Source organism: Epinephelus fuscoguttatus, linkage group LG3 (assembly GCF_011397635.1).
Source record: "Epinephelus fuscoguttatus linkage group LG3, E.fuscoguttatus.final_Chr_v1".
NCBI lineage: Eukaryota > Metazoa > Chordata > Actinopteri > Perciformes > Serranidae > Epinephelus > Epinephelus fuscoguttatus.
The window spans coordinates 45,031,885-45,046,936 of NC_064754.1; the positions used below are offsets into that span (position 1 = coordinate 45,031,885).

The 15,052-nt window shown below is 40.2% G+C and overlaps 1 protein-coding gene across 2 annotated transcripts; it reads right to left on the bottom strand.

Moving 5' to 3' along the window:
* Positions 1-1,729: 1,729 nt before the first annotated feature.
* Positions 1,730-14,057, bottom strand: scoca (short coiled-coil protein a). 2 transcript variants are annotated; one of them, XM_049572923.1, is made up of 4 exons: positions 13,884-14,057; positions 6,333-6,404; positions 6,135-6,215; positions 1,730-4,118 (listed from the first exon to the last, which is right to left on the bottom strand). In XM_049572923.1, exons 1-4 carry the CDS (start codon positions 13,975-13,977, stop codon positions 3,976-3,978), a joined length of 390 nt encoding a protein of 129 aa, XP_049428880.1. In that variant the 5' UTR covers positions 13,978-14,057; the 3' UTR covers positions 1,730-3,975. The 2 variants fall into 2 exon arrangements, with proteins under 2 accessions (XP_049428880.1, XP_049428881.1); XM_049572924.1 differs by lacking the exon at positions 13,884-14,057 and adding an exon at positions 8,859-8,987.
* Between the last annotated feature and the right edge of the window lie 995 nt (positions 14,058-15,052).

A 15,052-nucleotide genomic window follows, 5' to 3' on the forward strand; every position in this document is an offset into this window, starting at 1 on the left:
GAAAAGCAGCTTCTTCCCACGAGCTGTTGCTGCCATCATCCCTAACACTGACTGTCAATAACACACTGAACATAAAACTGACTGATGCCTGATGTCGGACTGAATTGTCTGCACAATTTACACTTTTATTATTTCTATCTATTTAACTTATTTCTATTTTTTTAATCTTTTATCAATGTATGCTTTATTCTTGAATGTGTGTATATCTAATTATGATGCTGCTGTCATGCTGGAGCTGCCAAACTCTGTTTCATTGTTTTTAACAGTGACAATAAATTTCTATTCTATTCTAAAAACCCCCGCTGACATGGGGAGAACATGCAAGCTCTGCACGTAAGGGCTCCCTCTAGGATCGAACCAGGAACCCTCTTGCTGTAAGGCAACAGTGCTAACCACCACAACACTGTGCCGCCCCCAAGTGGACATTTGTGCTAAATTTTTACATATTCCCTAATGAGTTCTTAAAGGACAACTTTGGTATTTTTCAACCTGGGCCCTATTTCCCCATGTGTATGTGTGCGTATGATTCATAGATACAACTCGTTTTAAAATTGGTTCAGTATTGAGGGAGGCGGATGCAGCCGGGAGCCGCAAGGTAGATATGGGGCAAATGCGTCCCATATGCGCCACTGACCGGTTCAGATCGTCAGTGCTATCTCTGTAAATAGCATACTAAGTGTTTCCCTGACCCTTCACTTCCTGTGGGCTGTGTGTGTGACGTCATCTTGCAAGCGCTTTGCTTGTTGCCGGAAGAAAACAGGGTACAATATATATATGAGGGCAAAGTATGCATGTATCAGTATTACATGCATAAAGACATATTAGTTACACTTACTTGATGGATAGTTGACCATTTGGTCCCTGTGGTTTTGGCCGCCTCCTCCAATTTATTTTGGGCACATGAAAAAAGATATCCAATACTGCCCTGTTGATCAGAGGGGGGAAATCCTCTAACGTAGTTACACAGTGTTTGGTCTGCTCGTCTGCTCGTTGGCCCTCTCTCTCTATCCTCGTCTGCTCTTCAATTTGTAGGAGCTCCTCGTCCGTATACTCGGGCTCAAATAAGTACGGGCGGCCATCGTAATAAAAGGGCTCATCTTCATTCTCGAAATCAGGTAAATATGCAGCCATGATACCGATGCAGTAAAACTCTCAACTGTACTCCGGGACAACCAGTGCTACTCTGAGCACTGCTCGGCATGGCTCCTCTGTTGCCCAGGTTGAAAAATACCGAAGTTATCCTTTAAGATATCGTGTTCACAAAATGAGACTGACAAAAGGTCAGTGACCTTGACTTTGGTCCACTAAATTCTAATCAGTTCAGCTTGGACTTTAAGTGGATATTTGTGCCAAATTTGAAGAAACTCCCTCAAGGCGTTCTTGAGATATAGTGTTCCCGAGAATGAGATGGAAGCAAGGTCACAGTGACCTTGACCTTTGAACACCAAAATCTAATCAGTTCACATCATTGAGTACAATGATCATTTATGCCAAATGTGGAAAACTTCCTTCAAGGAGTTCTCAAGACACCACATTCACAAGTATGGGACGGATGGCCTCCGTCCTCAGATATCGCCGGCGCAAAGGCATAAAAAGAACTTCTCAGAAAGTCTGGCCATGAAAGGTTTCTTAATATCTTCATTTAAAATATAATCTTTCCCAATGTGCAAATGGGCCCTTTGATGGGTGATGTAGGGTTGTGTGGGTGACAAAAGACCCTGCTGAAGGATTGATCTTAGGTTTTTATTAAAACAAAAAAGTTTAAAGGCAAAGGTGCAGGGTGTCCACACACATTACAGTTGATAACACGGTGTGTGTAGGTCTGGGATATTCAGCACATCAGACAGAAATGAATGAAATATTACAGTACAACTGTTAAAAAATATCAAAATAAATACATTACAGCATAAACAGGGTTTATAGCCTCCTGTGTTATTACTACATCCTCCCCTTTCAGACAGCACCATAGTTGCCTGATGCTTACACATTAATTACTGCTTTCCAGACATCACTGAACTGGATACCTCATTTTAAAGGGAATTAAAAGATTTAAAGATGACATGACTTTTGTCTTTGTGTCTGAGGCAGCAGTGGTCCTGGAGGACACACCCTCCACTCTGCTGCACATTGAGGACATCAGCACGTTTTACGGTCAGACTCCTCCTCTTGCAGGCCTGGCTGAGTGGATCAATAGCACTCAAAGCCTCTCTACTGCTTGCAGTTAAAGCATCTCTTGCCTCCTTGTCTCACCTCCTCCTCCTCCTCCTGTCATGTGGCCTGTTCAGTCCCCTCCCCGCATGGACATTAAAGGGTAAGACACAAAATGAATTCATGCAGGATGTGTCTCTTAAAGAGCACAGCAACTTTTATGACCATTTCCACCATTTCCTTTGTCTTACATCACAGTTTGGGCCATAACACTCATTCATGACATCATCAACTGAAAATAATTACAAGTAAGTCCAGAAAGAAAATCTTGCGATATTATAATTTATAAGTTCAACCTCTTGCAAAAAAAATATCACTGATATTAGTTCAGATCTTTACTTTTATGGAGTTAACACAACTCTAAGTTTCTCTGTGCTTGTACCTGCATTGTTGCTGAGCTCTCAGTGGTGCCTACATGTATCTAGTATCCACCTTCTGTGGTTAAAAAGTTCTCAGTAGCTTTATACAGTCTGTAATTAAATGATTTAGAGACATCTCATTAGATATACTCAACTTTTGAACAAAAAAAAAAAAACTCATGCGATCAAAATACATTTTTCATTCTCAGTAATACTGTTCAGTTTGCCAGCTTTTAAATGGAGGAATACAGTCATGCTTCAAATCTAACCCTTTTCCACAGCTCTCGTTCTTGAACTGGTCCTGTTCATGATTCTTGCTGCTATAAAGCAAACCAGTCTGAGTTTCCAGCAGTTGTGCGGAACCATTTTAATCAAGGATGTGTCACCAATGTAGGGCACTGAGAATGCACAACAGAAATAAACTGTAGTAGCAAAATCGCAGATTTGACTACCTGCAATTTTGTTTTTTTATTACACATGCTTGTTTTTACTCAAAAAAATAAGCACAGGAAAACTATTAATTAGACCACTGCATAAACTTTTTTCACAATGATTTCTCACTTGACTTCTCCCTTCTCTCTTTCCAACCTGTAGAATATGACACACCCACTGCTGTTGTCACAGTCTGTGCTTTGGTTAAGACAAACCTGCTATTTTTTGGTTCCAACTGAGAACCAATTTTCCAGGTTCTGAACTAATTTATTTTTGGTAGAAATGCTTTGAACAGTTTAAAATCAGGTGTGGGAAACAGAACGGAACCTGTACCATATTGGTGGAAAAGGGGTAGTAGACATGATGACATCCAAGACTTCTGAAAACTCAGATCCAGCTGACGTAGAAAATATTTTACAAAAATAAATAATAAAATAAATCAGTGTTGAAACGAGGTTCATGGTCAGTCAGTATTTGTAATATTTATGGTTTGTTTTTGAGACAGGAACACTGTCAGAAAGTTGGGAAAACAACAGAAAATCAGATTTGTCCTTAAACAAATAACCAAGCAGGTACAGCGGAGCTAAGAGTTATTTTACAGAAACTACTTTTTGACAGAGCGCATTTAGAAGAAACTCAAGGTTCAAAGACCTTTAACCACCTCATATACATAGTCTGCCTCTGTTTTGTGTTGGTGATTAAAGAGTGGCATCTACCTCGTCTGTAGTGTGGAGAGGAAGCTGCTGCAAAGCAGACCTGGGCCAGACTAACATTAAATGGGTCCATTTCTGAGGCAGTAGGACAGGTGACAAAGCTAGTTTGTTTCTTTAATTATTAAATTGTTAGTTTTGACTCAGGTAAGTGAGCACTAACAGTTAGAGAAACCGCCCAAGTCTGCTGAGAAAACAAATCCCTCTCCATATCTCCACGGTGGGTCTCCTCTCCCAGCTGCTGACCTGGGACTTCAGGGTGTACCTCACTTCCGTTTGCTCTTGGTGTCAGTGGTCTGGAAGACGCTGGAGGCAGACATGAGGTTCTCAATGTACTGACCGAGAACCTGGTTCTCAGACTTCAACTTCAGGTTCTCCTCCTTCACTGCGTCAACCCGCGCCGACAGGTCTGGCCAAGATAAAGAATGGGAAGTTAAAACACAGAAATCACTTAAGAAATAAATCCAGTGATATCTACCTACCCTGTCGTAGGTTTTATCTGCTTCTCAGAATTGCTGTTTTTGCACAATTTGTAAAATGTCCACATTTTGTGGCGAACGGTTCTATGCAGTGGCACAGACTCGTCCTTTTTGTTAATGAGGTATTATATCAAGAGGTGAAGCCACTTGAGTCAACACAACAGTGACTATGGTTACATGCACAAAATACTCTGTTTTTTTTCCCTTATTCCAAAAAAGACAATATTCCGACTGTAAACATGACAAAATAATGCTATTTAAACCAGAATAATCCCACGTCTTTGTCAGAAAATGCTTCATTTGGAAAAAGGCTTTATTCGAAACATCCAAATGGAATATGCTATTTACATGACCCCTATCAAATTCAGGGTACTGTCATACTGTCACACTATTAAGATTTAAAGAGGCACCCTTTCGCCAGCATAAACATTTTTATCAAAAACAAAAAGCTGGTTGATGACATTTAGCTGAATGCAACTGTTTCGGCCATGACGTTATGCAGCTCAGGAAACTGTTGACAGATTAAAAAGCTGAATTCACAATCCTGAATTCACTAGGCATGTAACGATATATGGAATTTCGCGGTGTTGCGATAAAATAAATTCTCGATACTGTCGTGGGAATGCCACGGTAGTTATATAGCTGCGTTCTCCTATAGAGCCGGCAATATGACTGTGCAACTACAGTCCCCATAATCCTTTGCATGCAACAGGGCGCGCAGGTGAGAACAGACACGTGCAGCTCAGCCTCTCAGCCTCCGACTCTGTCCTGTGCGTGACCAGAGGAAATGAGACAAGTGAACAGAAATGCTAGAATGGCGAACACAGTAAGGAGATTGATTGTTCTTCTCTGTGGATTTTCTCCGTGGCCATTCGTCATAGCGAGAAGCCACACAAGGCCAAGCACTTGTCGGTAGTCCAATGTTTTCACAGCGAAAAAAACTGATAAAGTTACCCGGAAATTATGTATAACAGAGCTTTCATACAGCTTTGCACACACATTACTGTTGGATGGATTTCTCGCAAATGCAGGGTCGCACAAAAATGCCACGCATATCACATGAAAGCGCAGGACCAGTGCTTTCCTCTCCTCATCTCCTGTTCTGAGTGTTAGGTCTCCTTGATGTCAAGATTGTCAACCTTGTGAGAACAAACTGAGTGAATGTGTGTTTTTGAGTTTTTCTATGACTTCCAGGGAAATGGCTGGGCTTTATTTATTTTGGTTTTCTTTTATACACATCTCTCTCTCTCTCTCTCTCTCTGAGTATCTGTGAGTGAGGGATTGTGTGTTTTTGAGTTTACATTATTTCTATTTGATGAAAGCACATGTTCAACTGTGTTGATTTGTTTATGATACTTTATGATATGCTTCCAAGTTAAAAACAACTTGCTGTACAGTGTACATGCAATATTTTTGAATAAAATAGCTATTTTTAACAATAAATTGTCTCTTTTTTCCCCTTGTATAAATATCGTGATATATATCGTATTGTGGACTCTTTATCGTGATAATATCATATTGTGAGTTTCTGGTATCGTTACATCCCTAGAATTCACCTTACAGATTTTTCCGGTTTCCTACTATCACTACTTGTACTTGAAAAACTCTGCCATCGCCTGGACAAAACCTTGAGCTTATGGGCATTGGTGTTTATGAGTGTTGAAAAGAGATGGAGGGAGAGTGGAGGAGAGGTAGAGCGAGTGCATTAGCACAGGACCATATCAAGACAGCAGAATGGCTAAGCTGAGGAAGAGAGGAAAGAGCAGCACTACAGGGAGTGTTTTAAACCTTCATACCCAGAAGAGCATTAAAGACAGAAATGTTTTGGTGGTGAGGAAAGAGCAAAAAGAATGTTTGGGCACTTATTTACGCTCGTTTAGAGCTAGACAAGGATTTACATATAGATTAAGAGTGTGTGTGTGTGTGTGTGTGTGTGTGTGTGTTACCTTCCAGTGTGTGCTGAAGTTCCAAAACTTGATTAATTAGCCTTGTCTTCTCCTCCATCTCCACCTGGTTCTCCATGTCTCCTGCAATAGAAACAAACACTGAAGCTACTTACACACAAATCACAACACATGAACTCATTATGATAGCATGATGCAACCCTCAGACAAAAACACAAAGTTGCATGTCAGCAGGCGTACCATCTATGTCGCAGTTCATGATGAAAAGCTCGTTCTCCTGTTTAGTATACAGGGCTGCAGATCCACTGGCCACTGGAACACAACAATAATACACAGTGTGAGCTCCAGAAAGCAGTCCGCAGGCTGCTGATAATAGGATGCTGTAACATGATGAATATTTCAAAAGCCAGCAGATATTCCTGCCATTATCTACTGCCGTGTGCATAGACTTAACAACATGTACTGTGGATTCAGGGTTTCCCCGGGAAACTGTTCAGTCAAGGTGGTAAGCAACCCACATCCTGACACATCTTCTCTTGTGATCATTTAAATTAGTGCATGATGGTCTCAACAACAGTCACATCAAACATATGGTTTTTATTGTGTGTTATGTAATGGTGGCATATTCATTTTTTCACCCAATCATGTCCTACCAAAAAAAACCAACAACTCATAACTGTAACTTATCAACACACAAATTCCATTTTTGGGGTGAAACATTATTCTTAAAGGATTTATATATAAGTAAGAAATAAATATGATTTACACAATGGTTTGATCTGATTTCATTTTTTTTTTTTTACTTTGAAACTTGCCCTATGCCAGAAAACAGCTTTGTCCAAGACAAGAAATAACAACTTCAAACAACTAAAAAATGTGTTTAAAGCCTTCAAAATTTAAACCCAACAGTAAATCCTGATAACATCAATGTAAGAACTGCGCTGCTATAATCATCTTTGTTTTAAAATATATTTTTCTATGAACATTTTGGAACTATAAAGATGTGTCCCATATTTTTGGCAACACTCTGACAACTGTCAGATTTCTACAAAAGCATAATTTCATCAGGCATAAAAGGGATTAGCTATATCACAAGGACTCCTGTGTTACTTCCTGGTTTCCAAAAAAGTAGGAATGCTGCCCAAGTACTGATAAGCTTTCTACTTTTTAATAAATTCATTAAATAATATTGCTATCAGGTATGCCTCAACTCTGTAGCCCTTCTAAATCCAAACTAAATAAGAATTATAGTTTAAAAAATAGTGACATAATTCAGTTCTCTTTAATAACTGACTGATCCATACATGTTGTCACATTTTTGTATTGCAATATTAAATTACAATATATTGTCCCATCCCTAGTTCTAGTTCATGTCTGCGGATGTCTGATGTCTGTTACAGTTGCTGTAATTTTGTCTGAAAGTTGGTCAATTTGGTTACAAATTACAAGTTATTGTAATACTAAAACTTTCAGCATGCCTGGCGAACTTCACAAAATTCAAGTCTTCCACTGCAAAAAAAAAAAAAAGGGAGAAAAAAAAAGTTATTCAATAACTGGGAGGTTGGCCCATTACATGGTTTAATAGTCGAGTGTGTGATCTATTAAAAATATATTTTCTCAGCATAATTGAAAACTAAAAATATAAGCTTTTGTCATAATTCTCTGGATTGGCAGTTTTATGTTACCAGAAGTGGTCCACATTCTTAACAAGAACACAGGGGAAACCCTGGGCTTAATATGTTAAGGACATAATAAAAACTAGCTTGGATTGTCTATGTGTCTATGTCATATGTGGCTAAACGTGACTCCTGCTGTGATTACTGTCAGTCAATGCATTAAAGAAGTGTCAGTTAAAACACTAAGTTAAGGCATGTGATCTGTGCCTGCTGAAGGTGTTGGGTGCCGGGTGGGAGCTGACACCGCACCCAGGGCCAGGATGTGACATCATGTGGCGATTGCTGCCTACTGCTGACCTACAAAATATCACTGAGATGCTTCCTTTGAACCAAACTCTTCTCCAGGTGTGACCTTACTGAGTAACGTTACAGCACATCATATCTCCCATTCAGAGCCATAGCTGTATTATCGGACAGCCACAATGTATGGAGTTTATTGAAGTCCAGTTGCTTTTATTCTGGCTCTTCTTTGATCATTATTTCGTCTTTCACGTAGTTCCATGATCACTGGAATATCTTCCAACAGGATCGAGAGCTAGCTGACCTGGCCATAGCTATCCACTGTTCGTAAACAGCTTGAGCTGAGCTCCACAACAGCACGAAAAGGTGTGAGCATCGTTGAGTTAACGTTACTTAGCTTGTCGGTACGATGTCGCATCTCGTATAACACAGTGGACTGATCAGCTGGAAGATATCAGCAACCTTTCGGGCAAAAACTGGCAAAACCACAGAACACGATCGGATGCGTCCGAAAATGGATGCGTCTATATTAGCTATGTAAGCTATCTGACGTTAGCGGATTGGCTAGCTATGCCAAGAGACCCACTACTGAGGCTGGTGTCTCACCAGAAGCAACCACAACCAAATATTCTAATTGGTCTCATATTTGGAAGCGACTCTGATAAATACATTTCAAAAATTGGCGGTGGTGGACTCAGCGCCGGAGTGCTAACTGTTTACAATGCAAACTAGCAGCTGCTAGCTAGCTTTAGTTCAAATGGAAATGGCGAGGCTGTCTGTCCTTAAGCTAATGGTGCTCTAAATATTCTGTTACACAAAACAACTGGTACGTGTCGGCGTTTAGACTCACCTACAGCAAGAAATATCTTCTCCGTTTAGCGGAGTGACCGTGTAAACAGACTACAGGCTCTTTGGTGATGGTGATGATGTGATGAAAATGATGGTAGTGACGTCACTGTATGTACGAGACCCCACCGACCGACAAGGGGAGCAACTACTGCGCACGCGCATACCCACACACACACACACACACACACACACACACACACACACACACATCTATATATGCAGACAGTCACAGTAGCAGTCGACAGTGAATGATGTCATCCCCATCAGACTGTGTGTGTTTGTGCATCCAGCTCTCTGTCTCCCCGTCTGTCTGTATGCATGGAGTGGCCGACGTGAGTATTATTACACTATACATGTCTGAGTGTGATATCATTGCAGCCACTGTGCTGCATCTCTGCTTGCTCTGAGGAATCCATCTGCTGCTGCTAGTTGGCCAAACCAAACCCCGGAGACACTGCTGCTACATCCAGTAGCCTATCACCAGTCTACTCTCCCTCCATCTTTTTCTCACCCTGTTGCTATCTTGCCTGCTAAAGGGATATGTGGGCCAGGAACGAGAGCTGGCTGTGGGTCCCTGGCGTGGGCCAAGCCTATAGCCTGGCCTCTCCCATGAACCAAAAGCTAAACCAAATAAATGTATTTATGATAAATTTTCACTGCTTATGCAGTGTACTTATCATTTTATTTATATTCTTTAAAAGTCACCAGAATACAGGAAACAAACTTTTAAAAACTCAAGGGCCACTTACTGCTTTTTCAAAAAAAAAAAAAAAAAATACTTAGCTTTCAACCATGTCTTTGGCCTACGTCTGCTATTGAAGCTGCCACCGTGATGATGGTTGACCATCACCAGGACAGTTGTTAGAGGAAACTATTTGATTGACTGTGAAAGCTGTGGAAAAAGCTAATACTTGGACTTGAGTTATTATTTTACCACTGTTTCTGAAGTCAAGACTACACTTTCACACTTAATTGTGAACAGTTATGTAAAGCAACACTGTGCAGCCAAACCTTTGATGAACATCAACCCCTGTGGGAAAATGAACACATAGGCCTACTGGTAAATGCTAAAATATAGGGTTATGTAACAATAGCACAAGGTGAGAGGAATCAAGTCAGGAAACTGACTCAGTAACGCCAATTACACAAAAGAATCTATCCTGCTAACATTAGCTAACATAAGCTAGTGTAGAAGCAAAACCCCCCGACCATATAAAATTGAGCAAGAGTGTGTTTTATTGCTTGAGAAGAACTTTACAGAGATTTATAGTGAGTTACAGCTCATTGTTTTGCTTTCCAGCTGCTTCTTACTGTTTTAGTTCACTCTCACCACTCATAATGTCATTTTCAGCCAAAGCAAGCAGCTGTTGTTTTGTGGAAAAGCTCCAAATCCCAGTGTACACTACAGCTCAGATAGACACAGTTAGTGGTGAACACAATGCAACATTTAGCAGCTAAATAGCTGAATATTTCTCTCAGGAGTTGATAGAGACCAAAAACAGAGCTAATGGAGTAAATATTAGACTTTCATTCATCAGGTGGTTAAAAATATGACTTTAAATCAGTGGTTCTCTGACTTTTTACATTGTGTACCATCTCAGAAAACATCAGGCTCTTCAAGTACCACTATAACCGACGTTAAAGTACAATAGCATGGGCTTACACTATTCACGGACAGTTCATGCAGGAGGCAGGTTTATTCATATTCAAACAATTATTTATTGTTGACTGTTGTCGGTCTTAGCCACACTGTACAAAGTAGTAGCAGCAGAGTGGGCACTCAAGCTCTTATACGTACATCTCATGGGCTAATGTTCCTCATCAGGTGCTGTGGAGACTTCACTGCCATTGCCTAAGTAGCCACTAGCACTTGATTGTCATTCACTTCAGTCTCAACAGGGTTGCTTTAAATATTCTCTTCCTGATCAGCAGTTCTCTTCCTAGTAGTTCCTGTTTGAACCTACAACTGCAGTGTTTTTTCCTCCACTTACTATCTTGCCACCAGAGTTCAGCTTGTTACTAATCATAGACCAATGCTAACACTAAGTTCATGAATGTGGCTACCTAGCAGGCTGATGCTGAAAGAGAAATATTACAGGAAAGGCAAAGCTTATTTTACATGACATTTAATGTAGTATTTTGATTTACATGTAAATTAATATTTAAAAAAAAAAGAAAAATCAGATGTTCCTCCACCACCAGTTGTACATGGACCATAGTTGGTAACCAGTGCTCAAAATCAGTGGTTCCCAACAGGTAGGTTGTGGACCTAAAGTGGGTCATGGGTCCATTGTGAATGGACCGCAAGTGACCCCTGAACGTGTCAGATTTGTAAAAAATAAATAAATAAACACTTTATTTGAAGTACAGTGAATTTTGGGCACAGAGCTTTTATTTTGAAGTGCCGCTTCCTGATGTAGAGTGAGTAAATAATGGACAGTTACTCAACAGAGACAGCAAACTAGTTCAACGACATGGCCAGACCCAAGTATGATGATGGCCAAACCCAAGTATGACGTTGAACTAATGAATAAGGAGAAATCTGGACCCCTTGGCTGGACCACTTGGGAACCTGTGCTGTAAATGAATAATAATGTTGCTCTGTAACTGCTGGATGTGTAAATAGACACAAGTTCATTATGTCAACTTATAATGTGATATGGCAATGATGTGTTCACAATATGTTTCAAAGAGGTAGCCTATAACAACAATGCTGTTTTTACATATAATGTATGTCGTTGCATACAATGTGTGTTTGTATAAGGACTTCAGGACCTTTTGTGTCTCTGAGCTCACCTTAACATTACTTAATACATACCGATATTCAAATTTTTTTGTTTAATTGTATTGAAGATGTTGGTCACTAGCATATAGATATTGATGCACTGATAGCTGCTAATACAAGCCCAGAGAGTATGTAGCCTCAGTGATAATAACCAGAGTTGGGTATAACGCATTACAAAGTAACATTAGAGCTCCAAAACAACAATGACTGTCTTTTGGTTCTAATAACGGAGATAATGTTAAACCTATCAGTCCCAAAGAAGCCACGAAGCTTGTGGCTCTCTAAGTGGTAGAAGAAATGCTGCCGTTGTCTATGGTGGAGTCTAAAAAAAGGTGGAGGAGGACTCGCTGACAGATAGGTCAGGACTTGCATTATGCCTAGTACACTACACGACTTTTCTGCCCATTCTGAAAGTCACTATGTCACATTACATGATTGTGGAGTCATAAACTTGTGCCGTGACTTGGCCAACAGACATGACACACTACACGATGGTACTCACCAATTATCCCTGGTCGTCTTTCACGACGTGTGTGATGTCACTGGGTTATTCTTGTCCTATTTTTATTACTTTTACTATCATCTGAGTCACTGTGTCTGTTCATGTGCCAGCCAACATGTTGTTGTAGTCACCTAAAAAGCACCAGCAGGTGGCAGGAGCTACATTTGAAGTACCATACGCAAACATACAAGCTACTGTATCCTCCACAACCAAGTTCTTACAAATGTTTCACAATAAAAGCCTATTTAAAAAATGAAGGGATTCTCTCAGCCTAGGTTATAAGGGGCTTTTAATTTGACATAAGTTCAGGAAGTGTTGAGTTTGAAATGACGGTGCGATATGTTAACTTTACAAAGACAACGGAGCAGATAAAAAGTAAATATATAAAAACAGAGGGATTAATAAATAACGGACCGTCTATAATGTAGTTTGTTTCAAATGAAGCTGGGAGCCTCTGCAGTTGTGGTGAGTAAAAGCCCCGCCACTATTTGTTAATGTTATTACTTTATATCCGACCGTGAGGATGTAACATTGTTTGCTAGCTTGATGCTAATGACAGTAACGTTAACTCAGCGGGCTGACAAAGTGCCTCTGCTGTTTCACACCATCATTTCCCCCTTTTACTCTGTGTGGTAACATCCCTAGAGGAAATATTAAAAATGCTGGGGTGTTGTTGTCATACAGTTGTCTACGGCAGCAGATCGTTCTGTGTTTCTACTGGTCAAAGTGACAGCTGTGATGGGAGAACTGGATCTCAGTGAAGGGCGAGTTGTCCATAACTTTAATTTTGGAGACAAAAAATGTAGGCTTAGCGCCCTGTGGTCCATTGCCCAATAGGAAATGTAGAATACTCAAAAGTACTTTAAAAGTGCTTGAGTTACTTTTCTCATGGAGTAACGTTGGAAGTACTTTAAAAGTACTTGAGTTACTTTACTCAGGGAGTAACGTTGGAAGTACTTTAAAAGTACTTGAGTTACTTTACTCAGGGAGTAACGCAGTAAAGTAACTGGTTACTTTAAAAAAAAGTAACACAGTAAAGTACTTTGATTACTTTTAAAGTAACCCTTACCCAACTCTGGTGATAACTCTAAGATACACAGTAAATGCAGCTAGCAGTTACTGTTATATCACAAGGATTACTCAACCTAGATATGCAGTGAATACCGAAAACAAGGTGATGCAGCTTTAGTAGGAGCCGCACCTCAGTCTTGTTACAGCACAATACACCAGCATAACCACTATGGTTTTACAAGCTGTCTGTCCCTGCCTCATGGTCTTTTGTTCAGTCACATGCTTGTAACAACTGCTTTAACTGTCTGTCATGTGTGCTCTGTTTTCACAACATAGAAATAAATAGATCATGAAATGATAAGTTTGATTAAATCTGTAGATATAACAGTCAGACAAATTGTCACTTTACACCTGAACAGCATGTTCTGTATTCCCAATGTATCTGTGAAGGCAGTTTTTAGCTACAGAAAATGCATAAAGTAAAACTGCACATGTAGACCATAGAAGGATTTAAAAATGTAGCGAGTCAGCATCTTAGTCTTGGCAGATCCCATCTGTCATGTTAAGAAAGAGGCTTTGTACAATGCTTTGACTGGTTCCTCAGACGCAGATAATAAGGAAGTGTACTGTCGTTTGTTTTATGCACATAAAAAATGATAGGCATGAAGCTAACGAAAGAGCTAACTATAAAAAAAAAAAATTTGCTGAAAAGTCCTTTGAGGCTTTACCTGTGTCATCTGTCAGAGATATGTTAGTGAATGTCCCATCATCCTCGTCCTCCTCGGCCTCAGTGGCCTGGGTCTCCTTTCCTTCCTCCAGCATTGTTTCCTTTTTGTTTAAAACTCACAGACTCATTTATGACTGTCTGAACTCTTCTCTCTCACTCTCACCCTGTCTTTTGGCCCTGCCTCCACACACACCTGCTGCCTGAATCATTGACATCGTCACGCTTACCTGTCCTGCCTGACTGGTGGCTCGGGTTACAGAGTTGTCATGGGAATGGGTCACCATGACGACCTCTGGACCTCAACACTGAGACAGACAGCCTATCAGGAGAACTATCTGGGGTCAAAGTTTAAGTCCCAGTCTTTTCATGTGAAAGGGAGCCATAAAGACAACACAGACAGGAGCAGAGGAACACACCTACTCACAGTGTGTGCTGTTAATATGGGCATGAAAATACACTCAGATGTTCCATCCCTTTTGTTTTATTTGCTATTTTTCCTCAAGCCAGAACATACCATAAAAAATCTTCAGTGCTATAATACACATATCAGTATAAATCAGTAATTTGCCACAATTAGTCGTGTATTTTCACCTAATTAGACATTAGACGGTGCAATACAGTGTTAAGCTGAAATACAGGAGGGGACATGAATGAGAAACCAGTTTTATTACATCTGTGGGAGTAGCCTGCACTCTGGTGGTTAATACTGAACACTGCAGATCAGTGACAAGTAACGGACTCCATTGTGCAGCCTGCAGTGACAGTGCACTTGACACTCATACAGCAACAAAGAACACCTGAGGCTTCCATGGTGTTAAGAAACAAAATCTCCCCTCTGCTATCTGACCACAATGTGGAAGATGAAGCAGAAAAGCTGACACTAACGTTAGTTTAATTGTCTTGTTGTGTCAAAGTAAAACACATTTCATTCAAACTTAACAGAAAGCAAAATAAAACTCACCAAACCATCTTAGTTAGTCTCGTTAGTCAGCTAGTTAGTTAGTCCACCGTTCCACTGTTCCACTGTTTGGTTTGGTTAGATATAAGGACACTGTAAAACTTAAATTAAAGGCTGAGTCCCAATTGAACTCCCAGCCTCTTTTACTAGCCACATGTATCTTCGTATTTTGATAAATAAAGACCAGTCTCAGTCAGACACCTGGTCTGGTT

Coding starts and splice junctions, on each gene's coding strand:
- scoca (XM_049572923.1), bottom strand. CDS start 13,977: ATGCTGGAGGAAGGAAAGGAGACCCAGGCCACTGAGGCCGAGGAGGAC. Junction 6,405..13,883: donor ATCTCTGACAGATGACACAG/GTAAAGCCTCAA, acceptor GTTGTGTTCCAG/TGGCCAGTGGATCTGCAGCC. Junction 6,216..6,332: donor CATGAACTGCGACATAGATG/GTACGCCTGCTG, acceptor TTTCTATTGCAG/GAGACATGGAGAACCAGGTG.